At 40.4% G+C, this 19,279-nt stretch overlaps 1 protein-coding gene across 2 annotated transcripts in view; it reads right to left on the bottom strand.

The window, feature by feature from the left end:
- edaradd (EDAR-associated death domain) overlaps window positions 1-17,260 on the bottom strand; it is a 33,967-nt gene extending 16,707 nt beyond the window's left edge. For both annotated transcript variants that reach the window (XM_084375358.1, XM_084375359.1), the window contains exon 1: window positions 17,092-17,260. In XM_084375358.1, coding sequence (XP_084231484.1) covers window positions 17,092-17,149 — 58 coding nt within the window. In that variant the 5' untranslated portion in view covers window positions 17,150-17,260. The remainder of the gene's footprint in view (window positions 1-17,091) is intronic.
- Between the last annotated feature and the right edge of the window lie 2,019 nt (window positions 17,261-19,279).

The raw sequence follows: 19,279 nt of genomic DNA, 5'->3' as shown, positions 1-19,279 counted from the left end.
TGTAGTATACATATACAGTTTCCACCTGATGTGGGTGGACAGGACAATGGAGAGTGGTAAGTGGAAAGCAGTGTATGTGAGTGAAAGATGGTGCAACTCTGGGCACATCAGCAGCTAGCATGAGGCCTTACTATCCACCTTGGGAATTCTCATGTTATCGTGAAAGCAGCATTTATTCCCCCCTCAGCTAATGCAGATGCGGCCTGTGATGTCCTCCACTCAACTATAAGCAGGCCCCAGAGGCGGCGCCCACATGCCCTCCTTTTCTTTTCTGGGGACTTTAATCAAGCCTCTCCATCCTCCACTCTTCCTACATCCACCCTGTACGTCACAATAAATATTTATATTATATAAAGATTTATTCTATGTCAACACCAAGGAGGCATATAATTCATCACCCCTCCCTCCCCTGGGAAGATCTGATCACAAACCTGTGTACAAACCCCTGGTACATAGACAACCAGCTGTCACCCACACAGTGAAAAGAACAAGACTGAGGAGGCTCTGAGGCTCAAAGTTTTGTGTGGGAAAAACTTTGTGATCTTCATGGGGAGGATACTGACCGTCTCACACACTATATAACAGACTACATCAACTTCTGTGTGAAGAAAACTCTACCCACCAGGACTGTACAGTGTTTTCCCGACAACAAACCCTGGATTAATCCTGATATAAAGGCTCTCCTTAAGGACAAAAAGGGCCTTTGAATGAGAAAATAAGGAGGAGCTGAAGGCTGTGCAGAGGGAGCGGAGTCTGGAGAGGCCTTAAAATCATCTCTCGCCACAAGCAACCCGACTCCCAGGCTGTAGGGGACCAAAAGTGGGTGAATGCCCAGTCACGCCCAGTCCCTCCCCATGCCCAGTCATCCCTGCTGCAACCCCCCTTGTATATAGCCCCAGTATGCTAAACACACAAGATTTTTTTTTTCTTTTTACAGATGACATATTGCTCTTCTTCTCATCACTACAAGAACAATATTAAACTCACAGAAGCATAACATCTCTAATCACTCCATAAACTGGCATAAATACTCCATCCTTCCACTGCAAAGTAACAGCTGGGATTTGGCAGCCCGCACATCACCTATCCTTTTATGCACTGGTCACATCACATATTTGGGAACTAATATCTCCCTCAGGCTGTCAGAGTTGTTTGGTCTCAACTTCAAACCACTACAACAACCATGAATGACAACCTTCTCCACTGGATTAAAGCTATGGTCTACATTCTGAGAAACACTGTTGCCAACTCCTCAGTAAGGAAAGTCACTATTAATAATAATAATTATCTAATAATAATTTGCATAACTGGCCATGTGCATTTAATTGTAATGGACGCTGTAGGAGAGAGGAATAACGTTGTGGGAGAGATAAAAAAACACCCTTAATATGTTTAGAACTACAAATGAACTTATTTTAGTGCAGTGATTTATTTTGGACAAAGAAAATTTTACATTTACATCCGGCCCTGACTGTTACCCAGGGTGGGATCAGCCAGCGGCGGATTCGCGCATGCGCAACTCGCAGTCTGGACGCGAGGGGTGAACTTCTCCCGCTCTGACTGCAGCTGGGAGGGACTGTTGTGTGAGGACTGGGCCGCCTGTGAGTGCTTTGGGACGGTCCCACAGCAGCACCCGCTGCTCGTTGAACGATACGTGCTGTCACGTCAGAGTTTCCACAAGCCTCCAATAACACCAGAAAAAGTCGCTAGATTTGTTGCTGGTCGCTTTTTTGAAAAAGAGTCACTAGAGGGGTCTGAAAACTCACTAAATATAGCGACAAAGTCGCTAAGTTGGCAACACTGCTGAGAAAGATTTGAAAAAAGCATCCCCCCCACACACACACCCCTCCCCTCTGTGCTCCTTAATCCCTCCCCTCGAGCTCATATCGCCCTCCCCTCGGAGCCTCCCACATAGGGTTGGGCGGTAATACGGTAATAAGGTATACCACGGGGTCTTAAAAATAATGCTAACGAGAAGGGAGAGGCGGTCAATACTGACGAGGCAATTTGTAAATTGTGCAATAAGGATGCATCTCCGAAACAACAACACAGCACGCCCTTTTCACACAGAGACCTCCGCATTATCACCGCAGCACCGTTCGCCAATTCTCCACCGCTGGTTGTTCACACAGAACCGAGCCGCTCCGGCATAAAAGACGAACCAGAGTATGATTCACACAGAAAGCCGGCGCCGCGGCTCCAACAGAGGCGTGACGGTACACGTCTTGATGGTGACGTGTGTTTTTTTTCAAGGTGTTTCCCCGGTGTTTACCTGTTAATCTAAACATGTAGCCTACACACTGACAGTTTATAATCATATGGATGCGGTTATAATGTGTTGTGATTGAGATCCTGACCCACCAAACATCCTGGAAAGTGACAAAGTTATGTTTTTCTCTAAATTACATAATTACATAATCGCCATCAGTAAACTGGACCCTGTCTGACTATTTCACTCGTGGGGAGAGAGTGAAACTGAAAAATCACCGCGACAAACAGTTGGTGAGTTAAAGTTTTTTGCCGGGGACAGACGCTGTTTTTCGGGCAGAAATGTGACGAAGAGTCGTTAGCACCGACAGGCTGACTGACACATTTTTTTCCTCATGTAAGTTACCAAAGACACGATCAGTTACTACGTTACTGTTGTTTGGTCCTGTAACGTTGCTTTGTGGGACATTGCTCTATATTTTGTTGAGTGAAGGACCTGTTTAGCTTAGTTTCTCTGCGCCGCCAGCTTATCTGTTCACACTGGTTCGGGTCACCATTACTGCGCCCCTGATACCTCTGGAGGCGCATCAGAGGCGAGTGGCCCGAAAGTACCTGTGCGTCTGTGCCACAAGCTCACCATCGGAGCGGGTTTTCAGCACTGCAGGTAAAGTTGTCAGTCCACAACGCGCCCTGTTAAAGCCGGAAAAGGTGTTGCTCTTTGTTGTTATTAAAAGTTGTTCGGGCTGTGATTTAATTTAATTGATTTGTGTGCGCGAAAACTGTTCTGGATGTTTATGTTAATTGAATTCTGTTTGACTGTTGTATTTGCACTTTTTTATAAGCTGCTATTTGTAAAAGTTGTTAATATTGTGCATGTTATGTTGTTATTGTTTCAGTATTAGTGTTTGGTATTCAGTTTCTGAACGGTGTAGGCACAAGCCAACAGTTTGGTGATGCGTCTGAGCCTTACGTCATAATTTTTAATTAGTCACGGTAATACCGAATACCCTGGTAAAATAGGGAGGAGGTTTGACGGTATCAAAATTTGGATACTGCCCAACTCTACTCCCACAACACACCGCCACCCGCAACAAGCACCAAGAGCAACAAGCCGGCCAGCAGAAACCAAATACAGCCCAGCTTTGAATGCGGAGTAACGATGTCGGATTCACAGGTAAAGTTATTACAATGTACGTTGAAACGTAAAACTTGTAAGTCATTACAATGTCCACAGCCCAAGCTCCACAGCCAAGCTAGCGTAACGTCATTAGCATGTTACAGCTACGTTTCACGTTACAGCTACATAATAAGTTACTAGTTATCAACAGCTAAGTTAGCTCTGGTACTGGGATAACAAGAGAAAAGCTAACAATATTAGTCATGTCGGTCATTACAGCAGGAATTAGGTAATGTCGTAAGCTTGTGTATCGGGATTATTCGTTGTATATAAGTCGTTATTTTTGCTTTTTTAGAGTTCCCCTGATAGCATGCCAGAATCTCTGGTTCTGGGTACTTCCACGGGCCGAGCTCGAGCAAGGGGGGCCAAATGGTCTGCAGCAGGCAGGGGATTGGATGGAGGGTCCGAGAGAGAGCGCAGTTTGAGCAAGGGGAAACTCCCATCCGGACAGGATGGCTGCTATTGGTCAATTTCTTTGCAGTTTTGCAGGTGCTAGAAAGAATGGATTTATTTGGTTCCTCTTGCTCTTCACATTGTGTAGGTCGTACTATTGGGCCATAACCACCATCTAAATGATGTTAATAATAATGACAAATCTGTCACATCGTAGACCATAGCTTTAACCTTCCACGCTCCATTATTGGCAGAATAGCAACTGTTAAAATGACAGTACTTCTTCAAATAAATTATCTTTTCACATTGATTTCAACTCAACCCACCCTCTCCTGTTTCAAATCCATAGATTCAATAATCTCCAAATTCTCCAAAACAAAACTCTACAAAAACCCAAATCACAAGGAAGACTTGCAGCACCAATTTTGCATAATTATTTGCTGGTGAATCAACTTCAATACATATTATAATGGATCCACCCCTACCAATCAGATAACACTTGGTAAGATGCAGAACATACAGTTTGTAACAATATTCCATTCTCAGATTTACCATTTCTCAGCTGGTCTATTAAACGATTTCCGCACATGGTCAGATAAAGAAATCACACACATTCAGCACATCTTTCAGGATAACATGCTGGTTTCACTTCCCCATCTGTTTCAGGAGTATGACATCGATAGCAGACAATTTCTGGAATATCTACATTCAAATCATCAAGCCACATTCAAAATGTTGGAACATATAAAGTGCATTCAGTGGTAGTGCACAAAACCTAACCGCTCTGTGACCCTCCACAGTTTTGTCTTTGGTCATTATTCCCTTTCAATGCCAAAGTGAACAGTGTATCGCGGTTTGCTGTCCCCTGCACTACTGCAGGTGCCAGGGGCGGTTTCTCATATGGGCAGCCGCCCAGGGCGGCATTCATGGAGGGGCGGCATGAGCGCCCGCAAAAAATAAAAATAAAAATACCGAGCGGACAGTCGCCCACAGTAACCGGCTTTGTAGCAGCCATCTCTGGGCTTATCTCGTCATCTCGGCTGATCGCCCCCGGTGCCGACCCGTACCGGCTGCCTTAAATTTGTTTGCATCCATTTCATCCAGTTTTTGTATTGCTCATTTACACGTCAAGTCAACTATGTCATGTTGCCGTGTGGGGAGTGGGCGGCTGGGCGCCCTCTGTTTTGTAAAGGTGCGTCTGCTGCTGCTCAGAAAGTCTCACAAACAGAGACTGTGGAAGAAGGGGAAGGGGAGGGGGGCGGATAGGTTCACCTACTGGACCTCAGCTCTCCCTACTGGTGCAGGGGAGTGGTGAAGCAGGGGGTTCAGAATCAGAATCAGAATCAGAATCAGAATCAGAATTCCTTTATTAGTGCGCAAACGGAGAAATTTGTGCGTCACAGCAGCCAAAGGACAGTTCAATATAACAATAAGCAATAATAATAGTAAAGGAAGGTGAGGTTCGCCCAGGGTGTCATGCAAGCCAGGACCGCCACTGGCAGGTGCTTTTGATGTGTCGGTGCTGGCAGAGGCTGACGCACTCAGGCTCGGAGGCCGCAAGACATCAAACGCAATACAGTTGTTCACATTGATGCCATGCTGCCTTAAACGTTTCGTCAGATTTGACGTACAACCTGACTTGTCATGTTTTTCTTTTACAAAGTAAGCCACACTTTTAACCGTTTTCCACAATCCTCTACCGCACTGTGACTGCTGCTGTGTCACGTTAGTTCTGTTGTGTTGATGAGTGATGTAATAGGTCCTGACTCCTGGCAGATGAAAAAAGGTCCTGGAAGGCAGCCAGATGAGCCACGGCCTTGCAGATTTATGTAGCCTTTGTTTGCACTAATCAGTTTTTATGTCACATTTAGGAACTGATAAGCAGACCCAATTTTTTTTTTTTTTCACAGGTACCCATTAATTGGCATTAAGTACTTGGTTCAAACTCCGAGTTTTGGTTTCCAACCCAAATTAAAACTGTAGTAAAATGCTGGTATGATGTCGACATGTCTACAGGTTGTTTTCAGGTCTATTTTTGCAGAGAACTGTGTGTGTGTTGTGGGAAAATTTGTCGGGACTCAGAATCTCTAGATGAAGTGCGGCTGCAGCCTTGCTTGATACGCGCATGAGCAGCACTAGTCATGCAGCCAGTGTGGCTCCTCTAACCTGTTAACATGGACGCCAAAATGAAAAGGGAGGAGGAACGCCACACACATGCACTGCTCACACATCCAGTGTGTCCAGCCTGTTAGACACCACCACTAAGCGTCCTACCACACACTTATTCAGTTATGGAAAAATAAATATTTCTTAGTTTGTATTATTTCCTCATTAAAATTATAACTACTATATATAACTATTTTGAATTTAAATTTCTTCAAAACTACATAGTGTCCCTTTAAGACAATCGTGATGGTTTTGATAATTGTACTTATATTCAACAATATTGTACTAAATTGTTAAAAGTGAATTATTATTTTTCTAATTATTATTATTGGTGGTACTGTTACTGTCACTATTACTATTTTAATGTATAATGATATAATGATATTACAGCATGTTATAATTTATTTTAAATATAGAATGATGATTATGATATGTTGATGGTGTTGGAAATGGCAATGTATTAAGTTAACTAATTAATTTATTTAATTTAATCTATTTAATCTGCACACCTACACGAAAGGAGTGTAGGTGTAATGTTAAGGTCAAAGTGGTATTTTCCAGTGTGTGGTGCTTGCATTTCCTGGCTGCTCACAGCTTTACATCTCTACATTTAGTATGTGTACTTCACCCACCTTGTAGTGACAGTGGATTTTTCATTATGGAATTAAATCTTGTCACAATCTTGAAATTAATGGTGAATCCCCATCACCACAGCTTCTGTAGACCAACCCACACAAGACTACTAGGGAATTTCGACATGTTGCCCTTTGCTTCCATTATGCTTTCAGTCTCTCTGTTTCTATATAAAGTAATTAGGTATCAGGTATTTGAGTTTGAAATCAGCAGGCTTGGAAAGTAAAGGAATACATGGAATGTGATTACATAATCAGGATAGATAAAAAGGTAACTGTATTCTGGTAAAGTTAGTGAAACAGAACTAAGATTACGGATACTTTCAGTAAAAAAGAGGATTACTAACAGTATTACAATTTTAAAATAAAGAATAATATACTAGTATGTAACCATGCATCCTAAGTGAAACTGAATACGCTCTTGTTATTAAGATGAAGTCAAAGTCATCTTAAATATATTGTCTTTATTTGTTTATGTTCGGTATTAAAGTAATCCAAAAGTAACGCAAACTAATCGAGTTACATTATTTATATTTTGAGACTTGGATGATGTTGCTTTCCTTTTTTTTAATCCTGATATAGCTTTCACTGAAACCACCATCTTTATTATGTTTTCATCAACAATAAAACCTCTGTACGTAGATCTATAGAATTTCACACCACAGCTCTTGTGAGTTACTCCCAGTTTCCACTGGGCCCGTCACAGCCTCGATAAGGTCGCGATATGGCCGCGATACAGTCGCCATACAGTGGGCAGAACTGTTCGTGGCCATTTTAGACAATTCTCATGTTTCCACTGGCTGTGCCACGCCACGTTTCAGCAGCGTCCCAGAAGCATCTCTTCGCTCTGCTCCGCAGAGAATACGCACTGAGTCTATTTAAACACAGTCTGCGCAAGTCAACAACATCAAGCAGACATGACGCTTCCCTGCTGAGACACTTCCAGTGGGATGTGAAGCTGCATGGAGGATGGAACAAAATAGTGTCCTACTCACCAGGTAACAGAGATGTTCCCAGTGGAATCAAGGGTAAGTGCCAAAGATAGATTGTTAAAGGACTTGCTTAGAATTTTTTGCCACTTGCCTTTATTTTAGAATATTAGGGGCCATTTTCCAAAGCATACAATTTCAGACTGGTTTAAGAAGATGTGGTATTGAAACTGCTCTGGTACAAGTTGTAAAGTTTAGAATCAGCTGTAATTTTCTATTCTTGTACCTCTGGTTATACTTCTGATTAGAAAATAGGTAGAAGTCCTACCTATAAAACCCTAATAAAAAATTCAGCAAAACACCAAATTACATCTAATGCCAACATTTTGAAACGTACTCTTGCGACAACAACAGCACAGAGCAGAAGGACTGTGGTGGTATGTGCAACGAGAAATGAAATTTTTTCTCCTGTGCGAAAGCCATCTCAACCTCCACACCTTTACTTTCTACTTCACTTCATACAGGCCATGCTACAGTATATCAGGGGTTATTGAATGCTTTCATAAGACAGAAATCAGGAGGTGCTTTTGCTACCTTGACAACAGAATGTCTGACTCCAGTATCCCACATTTTCTTAAATGAATCAGGACAAAACAGTGACTGTAGTTATTGGTCGGTAAAGCCATGGTTAAAACTTTGGGGCTCCAACTAACAAATAATTTCATTGTCGATTATTCAGTCAAAAACATTCCTTTATTAATTGATTGCAAATTGTGAATAATGTCCTTTTATATCCCCAGGGTGATGTCAAAACCCAGAGATAATCATTTTATTAATACATGGGACAAGGAATAGCAGCTTATCCTGACATTTGAGAAACTGAAACATTTGGAATTTTTGCTTGAAAAAATTCTTGTCAAAATAGTTTCCATTTAAATTCCTGTTTTCAAACTTGAGTTTCATAAACTGTCCCCACAATTCACTGTCTTAGCACATAACACCGAAGGCACAAACCTGGCTGCAGTAGAAAAACAGACAACTCTAATCTGGTCAAAGTCATTGAATGCAAGCTTGCAGTGGCATTACAACAATACATAGTGTTGCCACATTTCTAGTCAATCTGCTCAAACATGCAAAATTACCAATAGATATGATGTAAATTGATATATGGGTGGTATTCCCCTTTAAATATAGAGCATCAGCTATGTACAGCCAGCCACCAAATCATCCAATGTAAGTTGAACCCAAGACCAGTTGAGTGTTGTTTCTCCTTCTCCGGGAATGCAAGGGCATGTAACTGCACGCTCTGGATAAAGTTCAAGAGATGAAATAACCACATTATAATACATTGCTTAGGGCCATAATTCCAAGCAGGTGAACCCAGCTTTTCTCAATTTTGACCACCCATGTCTACTATGAAAGGATACAGCACAGTGTGTAAGCAGTCGTTTGCTTAATCATGAGTTTGTTTCCACTCATGTATGGAGATGAATGCCACGCCAACAATACCTGATCCAGACAACAGACAGCAGCTATTTACACATATGGGGCCGGATCTACTAAAGGTTTGCGTGTATTAAAACGTGTGCAAACTGCTTGCACACGCAAAAAAATGTACAAACTGATTTACTAACAGTGCGCAAAAAGGGTTGCGTCTGTCAAAGGTGCAAAATAGCGCGTCTGCATTCAGTTAGTACGTTTGCAGCAATGAATATGCAACATGGGGCATTTACATGCAATTGTGCGTGTTGTGGGTGGAGAAAATGTAAATATATTAATTTAGTACACGCAAAGTGATTTATCAAACCGGAAAGCAATTTTGCTCATAGAAACTGCGTCTATATTTACCACGTCTCAAAGGGAGGTGCAAACGGTTTGTATGCGTAATTGTGCACACATGTCTGCCGTTTTTGTTGCAAGAAGGAGACGCCGAGAACGCATTTTTCACCCTCGTGTGAACATTTTTGGGATGAATGAGGAAACTATCATTAGAACATATGGCCTATCCAGCCTTGCCATTTTGAAGCTGTTGGAGGAACTCAGAGCGGATTTGGAGCCAGCTACGAGAAGGAGTCATGCAATACCTGCAATAACAAAACTCCTTGCAAGTTTACTATTATTATTATATTTATATTATTATACGCCAATTTTTCTTTTGTTCTTCTTCTGATGTCTTGGTATCTCCTGTTTTTTCCAACAGCATCAACGTTTTCACCGATTTTCTCCCACACGGTGTTCCGGTGTTGACCGTCAGATTCCTTTGCTGCAGCTCATTGAAATGTTTATTCGCTTCCTCTACCAACACTTCTAATTCCAAAGGGTCCAATTTCACTTTGTGCTTTCACTCTCTCAAACTCGCCATGCTGAAAACCATGAAACACGCTAAACCCTCATTTAAATAGGCGTGTCTCCAACACGTTTGCACCTGTTGTCATTAACGCAATCACTCTTAGTAAATCGCCCGCAAACCGCGGTTCAACCCCACACGCAAATTTCTAGATTGCGCACGCAGATTAGTACAAGCAATTTGGGATCTTAGTAGATCCGGCCCATGGTGTACAATCTCTCTGCTACATGTGTGACATAGCTGATAGTGGGTGGTATGTGTGTCTCTGTATATATATGTGTGTGTATTAGTTGTATTAAAAAGGTACATCAATGCTTAAACTACCTCTTTAATGAGGTATCAGCCAATCGATTTTCCTACATAATCAGTGTCACATACAAAACACTTCAAAAATCTGACATGTACTTTTTAACTGTTAGCTGTTAAAGGATATCTACCGTTTTTTACAACCTGGACCTTATTTCTAGCAAAATATATGATCATTTACTCACCCAGATAACTTTGGTGTCATTTGGAGTCGTTCGGACGAAATTAGATCCAGTGTAGCACCGGTATATCCATATAATGCGAGTGACGGGGCACCGACACACAGCCTCTATATAACGCATTATCTGCCACGAAACTAGTTCATTTCACCAATATTTTGTCATGATAGGCTAGTGCTATTCCCCTCTGAGTCCGGGCTTGTCTGTTATCAACATCCGGGGTCAAACTAGCAGTAGCAGCTACAGGTAAACAAGCCGGCTGTCGCGGGTGCGCGCGCAGCTCAGAGATGACATCTTCCAGGTCAGAGGTAGTAGGTCAACCTACAGACCCCGGATGTTGACAACAGACGAGCCCGGACTCAGAGGGGAATAGCACTAGCATATCATGACAAAATATTGGTGAAATGAACTAGTTTTGTGGCAGATAATGCTCATAGAGGCTGCGCTTCGGTGCCCGGATCACTCGCATTATATGGATATACGCGGCGCTCCACCGGATCTTATTTCGTCCGAACAACGCCAAATGACACCAAAGTTATCTGGGTACGAAATACGGTCCAGGTTGTAAAAAACGGTAGTTATCTTTTAAATTGTTGACTTTATTTATACAGCACATTTCAAAAAACATGCAGGCAAAAGTGCTTCACAAAGCAACATGAAAACAACACTGACCAAAACAAACAACAATAGATAAAACATTGTAATACTTTAAACTATAACAATAAATCAATAAAATGTTGAAAATCGATAAACAAAAGTCAATGAATTAAATGGCAAGGATAAAATGATGTATAACATTACTATAGCATAACTCCAAATTAAAAGCCAGATTAAAAAGACAGGTCATTATTTTCCTTTTAAAACTTTTTGAGCAAGGTTTCCATTCTATCAAGTGGCAGTGAGTTTAGGACTTTAGGAGCAATAAAAACAGAAGGCACTCTCACCAGTATGTTTATGGTGCTTACAAGAGAAATTAAAAAGAAAAGCAGTGAGATGATCCGGTTATTTAAAGCCTTATAAACAAGAGAAATAATTGATTTTAAAGAGAACCTTAAAAACAATTCTGAAAGATACAGGTAGCCAGGGCAGTGTATTAAGCAGTTAGGAATTACAATTTATTGACCTTGATTTTGTTCAGCAGTTTGACTTTGGCAATATTCACAAGATGAAGAAAGGTTTTGATGATCTGGTTAAAATGGGGATTCAAATTTATATTAAAAGTTTGTGAACGAAGTTTTAATCTGTGTGTTATGGCCATTAAGAATTGAGTGCACTTTTTATCTTGCTGCTCAGGGCAGAATATCATTATATTTTCCTCATTTAGCTTAAAAAGTTTACCCATCCATACATTACTGTCAGTGAGAAAGGCAATAAGAGTGTGCAATGCATTAGGATCATTTGACGAGAAAGAGAAGTACAATTGTATATCATCAGTATAATAATGGTACTTGACCTGGTGATGGGGCCAGGAATGCTGCCTCTAGGGATACCATATAAAATATCATGAGTCTCACATATGACAGAAAACTGTCTTAAATGTGACCAAAACCAAGCTAATACATAGTCAGAGACACCCACCTTTATCAGTCCATTAGAATACTGTGGTCAGCTGTGCCAAATGCTGCACTGAAGTCTAAGAGAAGGACAGACACTTTGCTAAAGTACCATCCACAATAATTCTCAAGTCATTTACAACTTCCAGTGGGGCAATCTCAGTGTGGTAGTCTGCTCAATAACGAGGGTAGAGCTTTTCTAAAGTGTTGTTGTTAGATAGACAAGTATTTGTCCAACGATTACAGAGGAAACGTTGATTAGAAATGGACCTGAAACCGTTTAACCCTAGGTAATCTAGATTGGATTTCTTAAGAAGAGGTTTGACCAATGACTTCTTGAATTCTGTGGAGGAGATGACTGAATTAAAAGAGTTTTATATACTTCTTGTGACTTGGGAGAGGCTTTGGAAACAGGCTTTAAACAGGTTGGTCGGGATGGGGGACCACATCTGGAAGACTTCATCATGCTAATTACTTCACCTATGGCATCTTCTGACTTTCTCTCAAAGGATGTGCAGGGAGTTTGCAGGGATTTGGGTGTTACAATACAAGCTCTGTTAAAAACCCATTTTTCCTCTAGTGAGAATTGTAATTTATTATTAAATTTGTCAGAAAGCTCATCAACTAAACCAATGCTGAACAAAGGAAAGTTATATACAAGAACTGAAAACCTGTCAATACCTTCATAGTGCATAACAATAAACACAGCAAGTAGAAAAATGTAAAGAAAGATAAAGGGCTGGTACATCAAGTCAAAAGAATGAATAGATCAAATGAAAAAAAAACAGTAATATAAAATGTATATACATACATCTAGTTTTGTCCAGGAATGTCTAAAGTATTGACCATTGAAAGTGTGTATGTTCACAGTATGCTGAGGACAGTCAAGCTCAGTTCTATAAAAATATCTAATCATGTTGCTCATCTGTTGCTTTACAGGCCAGAATTCTGGGACTACGTTTGGAGCAATCACACCAAGTGCTGAACTCTGCCTAACACAAATTTATTTTATTTTATTTCGTTCTGTATTTACTCCTTGTTTTACATTATCTCTAACTTGTTTGAATAAAGTCTTGAAAATGATAAATGCCTTTTCTTTACACTTCCAGCAAAAAACAAAAAACCCATTACAGTTCTTACACTTTACATAATGCACTAATAATAACAACTGAATTAGGTAAGACTCTTGTTTATTGAATCTTTTGGATCACATGTAAATATATAACACAACAAAAACAGTGTACCTTTTAGCATTTAGACAATATACGGTACAATTAGCATAAACAACTATATACAGGAAGGACATCCAGAGGGTTCTTGACTGATTATAAACACAGATCAGTGTTGGCCAACAGGTTAGGTTGTTGATGTCGGTGCTGTCCTGTAGAAAGAATAGCACAATTACTTATCTGATAGGAAACACAGCTTTTCAAAGACCTTGAAATATCATATTACTTAACAACAGTACTTATCCAACTCCTCAACTCCTGTGACTGAAAACTCATCATCTCAGCAAAGACTATAATAATTGCAGAAAACTGGATAAGGATGGAGAACTAAATGTATTTACAGGACATAAAGTTGCATCTGAATGTGTCTATGGGGCATAAAACATGTTATTGATTCTCTCAAAGACAACACAGGACTGTTGCTATATATAAAAAAAGTACAAATAGAAGTCTAGGATTAGGTGGGTGATGAATTGAAATGCAAAGTCTATTTCGTTAAAGAATGTTTTACTAATATGTAATAGTCTCAAGTGGTAGGCTAACATGTGACTGTTAGTACTAGTGCCAGTCCTTTTTGTATTGTATCCCTGCTAAGGAGCACATTCATTCAAGGAAATTCACCATCAGAACATTTGTAAAACATCCAGCTCAAAGTCTATACGAATGAATCACATAAATACCATCTAACAACATCTGCTTGCAACTACAAAACAAACTTTTTTCACAGATATATGTAATCTTCCCATGACCTCTGAACAGTGAACTTGGCCTTTCACACATGAAGCACACAAGAATTAGTCCACCTCTCACATACAGCTCGTCTGGCTAATGTCCAAACAGCCCAGGGTAGCAGTGCATGTGTGAACACTGCGTCATGGATTAGATCCACAGTACGTGTAAACGTTGGCCTGCATGTAAACGGTAACATTACATGTAAATATGTTTCATACGGCAGTAGTCTATCATAGCTAGCTAGCTTACGTTAGCTACAAGCTGACGATGCTAACGATGCTAGCGTTGGACTAATACATACGACAGCAACATCAACGTCAACTACATTGACTACATAATGCAGGGTAATAATACATTTCACCCATCCAAAACAAACCAGCTCATTACCTGTCCAGCAGAGGCACAGCTACCATGGAGTCTGTGTTCAGGCCTTCGACTCCATCAGTTGTCTCCATCATTGAACAGCCACTCCAATGTCGTTTCACCTCTTGAGCAACTTGTTTTTGTTTGTAGCCTTCTCCAGTTCAGTCTTTCTTCTCTTGCTCTGTTTGGCAGTGCTAGCTGCTGTAGGTACAGCTGCTAATGAAAAGTGTGTCTGTACTTTCTCTGCCATTCTTGTCCGTAAACAATGAGCTCACTCCACCACAGCTCCAGCAGTGCGGTGAATAGACTCCAGTCACGCGTGTTGTTACAGCCCTGTTGCTGCCACAGACCATGGATATTTTTCCTTTTTTTCCCCAAAGCATTTGATATTTTGATGGCTGTCTGGATGTTCAGAGATTTTATACAAGTTTAATAAAAAATGCTTCTGAACAGAATTACCAACCCCAGCTTGAATTAATCATTACATATATGAATCACTGTAGTCTATAATAATTACAGTGTTCGCACTCATTGGCAATTTATTTACGATCAGTTGTGGGAAAGTGGCAGAAATATGACTGTATAACAGTTATGAATTATGTTCATATTTAGGATATTTGTTCATTTATTTACTTTAGATCTCCTTAACTGACCGCGGCAGCCAACACGTTTCAAAACGCACAACTTTTATTTTGAAGGTGGGCTGTCTCTGTTTCCAACACTTGACTTCCTTGTTCAGTATTCATTGTACAAGTTGGATAACGGAGCAAGCATTAACAGTGTTTAGGCAGCATCGGCTGTCAAAGAAGGAGCTCACGCGTGGCAACATGCATTTGCTTTTGCATAAGTAGGACAATGAAATAAGGAGATACACCCTAAACTGGCATTTACCATTATACAACATGAACAAGTGCAAATGGATTATCATGCATGGACCACCTTATTACAATAATATTATACTCTTACAATAATGTGATACCTTATTACAATAACGTAATACCTTATTACAATAACGTAAAACCATATTACAATAATGTAATACCTCATAACATTAATGTTATACCTTTTTACAATTTCAGGTGGGTTGTCTGTATTTTTTTAATAACTGATCATGTAATACCGCTGACATTAATGTATTACTATGTTCATTTTCAGTTCAGAGGTCATAACTGTGATTTAAGAATTTAAAAAATGTTTGTGCATTGACTTTGAAATAAAACAATGACTATTAGGTTCAAGGTATAATAATAATAATAATAATAATAATATATTAGTATAATAATAAAGTATGGCCAGCATTTGAAAGTAGCTCCAAAAACATAGGAAGCGGCATATCACCAGAGTAATCAAAACAATGGTTCTAAACTCACTGAATAATGCATTTTCTGTGATTAACCTACTTCAAAATAAAAGTCAGGTTGTGTTTTGCCAATTAAATGCTTTTAATGTAAAGCTGCAGCAGTGGGAAATTTTCGGTTTGGGTCAATGCCCGGCGTGGGGACTGAGGTGCATGCGCAGAATGCCGGGGCCAGTTCAGGTCCAACTAAGACGTATACAGTAAATTGTGGCTTATTTTGTGTCGTAGACTGCCCTCTCACATTCATGGATTTCTTGATTATGCAAGGCGGCATAAAACGCATGATTATACTTCGTATCCACATTGCACACCTGTGTTTGTGCTCGTGCAAGAGCAACTGTACCGTGCCGAAGCACACCATTTCCAACCGTGCCAGGGCCAAGAAAGTGTATTGTGCTTGAGCATGGTACAGAGCGCTCACACTAGCCAAACAAACTGGACTTTGGGGATCAAATGTGCTTGGGCACAGTACCGATTGCCTAGTGTGAGTGCACCCTTAGTTACCAACTTTTGCTGTAAAAGTACTAAAGTGAGAGCCCTGATGAACTAGATGAGTATTTTCAAAAGATCAAAGGAATGTCATGATGGAAGAGGGTAAATACACTGAATTTTAGACATAGCAACATTCAGCTCAACCCGAGTAACTGCTAATACAAACCGAATATTTCCCACTGCTGCAGCTTTACATTAAAAGCATTTAATTGGCAAAACACAACCTGACTTTTATTTTGAAGTAGGTTAATCACAGGAAATGCATTATTCAGTGAGTTTAGCACTGCTTTGTTACTCTGGTGATATATTTGGTTACAAGGGTAAATGTCAAAGTGTAGGTGGTTATTCAGCAGCCCAAAGGATTCCTTCACAGTTAGGTGACATTATTAATGGCTTGGAATTTCTGTATAAAGCATCAGTAAATAATTAATTGACCATTAATGAAGACATTATTAACAACATATAGCTTCACTGGGTTGGACAGTTTGTAAATACAAAATAAGTAAGCCTACTGAACATAAATATGAATGAGGCAAAAGGCAAACTACATTCTGATAACGAATTATATGACAGTTATTTATAAGTAGGTTCACTGGGAAACAAATATGACGGTGCAAAACGTAACGGGTTTTTCATCAGTAGAACAAGGGAATTTTTGAATTGTGGAAACTGTCTGAGCTGTGGTTTCTGACGGCTAACCAGGAAATGTTTGTTGGTTTCCTCAAACTAACATCGTTAAAATGACTTTCAAGGAGGGTAGAATTTCCTGAATGTACCTAATGGGTTAATGCTTCCGATAAAATAATATTTCATATTTATATGAATAGTAGGCTACTAACAATAACAAAACAATAGTTTTGGTTGTTAAAACAAAAAAATAAGACATGACGAAATAAATGTAGGCCTAGGTCTAGTGATGTAAAGCAAATGAAGAGGAATAAAACGGTGAACACTGCAACAAACTGCAGCCACACAGTATCTCTAATATCCACACACCGTCTATAAAGACACTTCATTATTTGACTTACCAAATGGCTCCTTACACGCCCTCAAACTGCTCATTTTGGAAACTGTGACGTCTCGCATCCAGGGAAATGTATCAGGGTGGGATATAAATTCTCTATAAAGTTAACAGATTCAAAAACAGGCAGTAATCCTCACGCTGAGGGTAGAGTAGAGGCTGGTGCCAGCTCGGTCGGCGGCTCACACAAATGAAACTCCTCAGTCATGAAAACGTACCAGATCGATGCTGCCTTCAGGGTCCCCTCGTAAATTCAATAACATCCCTTCGGAAGTCGTTAACAGGTGACTACTACTTGAAATAAACGCTGTGCTGTCTATACATTTTTCTGCCAGCTATATAAAGTTACAAGTTACAGTGGGGTATGTAACATTAAGTATGAATAAAATAATAAAATATAGGCTAAGTAAAACCATTAAAAAATATAGAGTTTATTTCTAAAATCTTTTTTTCTAAAAAAAAAAGGATTTAATTCTCTCGACTTTGGAGGTAAAAGTTGTTAAAAATTCTCTCAAGATAATCCGTCCAACCGACGGGTGTGACTTATCAAGATGCCGATTAAACAAGAGGTGTGCCTTACATAGCTGCATGTAGTGCATGATGGCCGTGTTGCTGAACTGCTGCAGCCATCCCTCTCTCTCTTTCATTGAAGGTGAAGGGAAACCACGTCATCATCTTCATTGATAATCATCCAAGGCACCTGAAAGATAAGACTGGCATTAGCAGGGCTGTGTGTGGAAAAACACAAGCCTGTGAGCTGCAGCAGTTCAGCGATGCAGCCATCACGTGCACGGTATGTGTCTCAGATACTGATCACAATAAAAGACCATTCTGAAATGTGCAATTTTGTCACACAACTCAATGCCACAGAAGTCATACGTTTTGTAGGAGTGTGCAGTTGACATGCTGACTGCAGGGATGTGCCTGAATTAAATGTTCATCTCACGAGCATAAATCATCTCCAAAGTCTTTCTGAGAATTTGTCAAATGCAGTTCCACACATCTCCTTCACATAGAGTTGACCACGTTGCTGATTGTGGCCTGTGTGAAGTTGCTGGATATTAGCGGAACACGCTGTTGTACATGTTGATCCACAGCATCCCAAACATGCTCAATGGCTGACATGTCTGATGAGTATTCAGACCTCAACTTGAATGTTTTCAGCTTCCAGGAATTATGGACTGACCATGAGGCCGTGCTGTAACATGAGGTGACGGTGGATGAATGGCACGACTAAGGACCTCGGGATCTTCACAGTATCAATGAATTGCACCTGTGTTTGTTTTCCGTAGTTTATGCCATCCCCAAGAAGCTTTCTGAGAGTTTGTGCAGAAGTTCTCTGGTTTTGCAAACCAACCTCTAAGACCAACCACCTACACAACTGCTGCAACCATCAGTTGTCTAGGTGGTTGGTCTTAGAGGACCATGCAGGTGAAAAGGTCCTGGGCTGGCACCAGGGGCGGTTTCTTATATGGGCAGAATGGGCAGCCGCCCAGAGTGGCATTCGTGGAGGGGCGGCATGAGAGCCTGCAAAAAAACAATTAAAAAAATACAGAGCAGACAGTTGCCCACAGTAACCGGCTCTGTAGCAGCCGCCTCTGGGTTTATCTCGTCATCTCAGCGGATCGACCCCGGTGCCGACCCGTACCGGCTGCTTAAATTTGTTTGCATTCATTTCATCCGGTTTTTGTATTGCTCATTTACACGTCAAGTCAACTATGTCATGTTGCCGTGTGGGGAGTGGGCGCCCTCTGTTTTGTAAAGGTGCTGCTGCTGCTCAGAAAGTCTCACAAACAGAGACTGTGGAAGAAGAGGAAGAGGCAGGTGGATAGGTTCACCTCTGGACCTCAGCTCTCCCTACTGGTGCAGGGGAGCGGTGAAGCAGGGGGTTCAGAATCAGAATCAGAATCAGAATCAGAATTCCTTTATTAGTCCCACAAACAGAGAAATTTGTGAGTCACAGCAGCCAAAGGACAGTTCAATATAACAATAAACAATAATAATAGTAAAAAATAAACAATATGATAAAAAGGTAAGAAATAGAATTGTATATAGTACATAATATGTACAAATATAATGTAATTATAGACAGTGTGGGCAGTGTATTGTTATTAATAAATAATAATTATGAGTCTGAAAATTGCCCAGTTAGTGCAAACCAAAATTAGAAGTTAGTTTTATTAGTAATTAGTTAG

The sequence above is a fragment of the Pagrus pagrus genome, assembly GCF_965226575.1.
Source record: "Pagrus pagrus genome assembly, chromosome: 15".
Taxonomy (NCBI): Eukaryota; Metazoa; Chordata; class Actinopteri; order Spariformes; family Sparidae; genus Pagrus; species Pagrus pagrus.
This window is presented reverse-complemented; position numbering and strand designations above follow the sequence as displayed.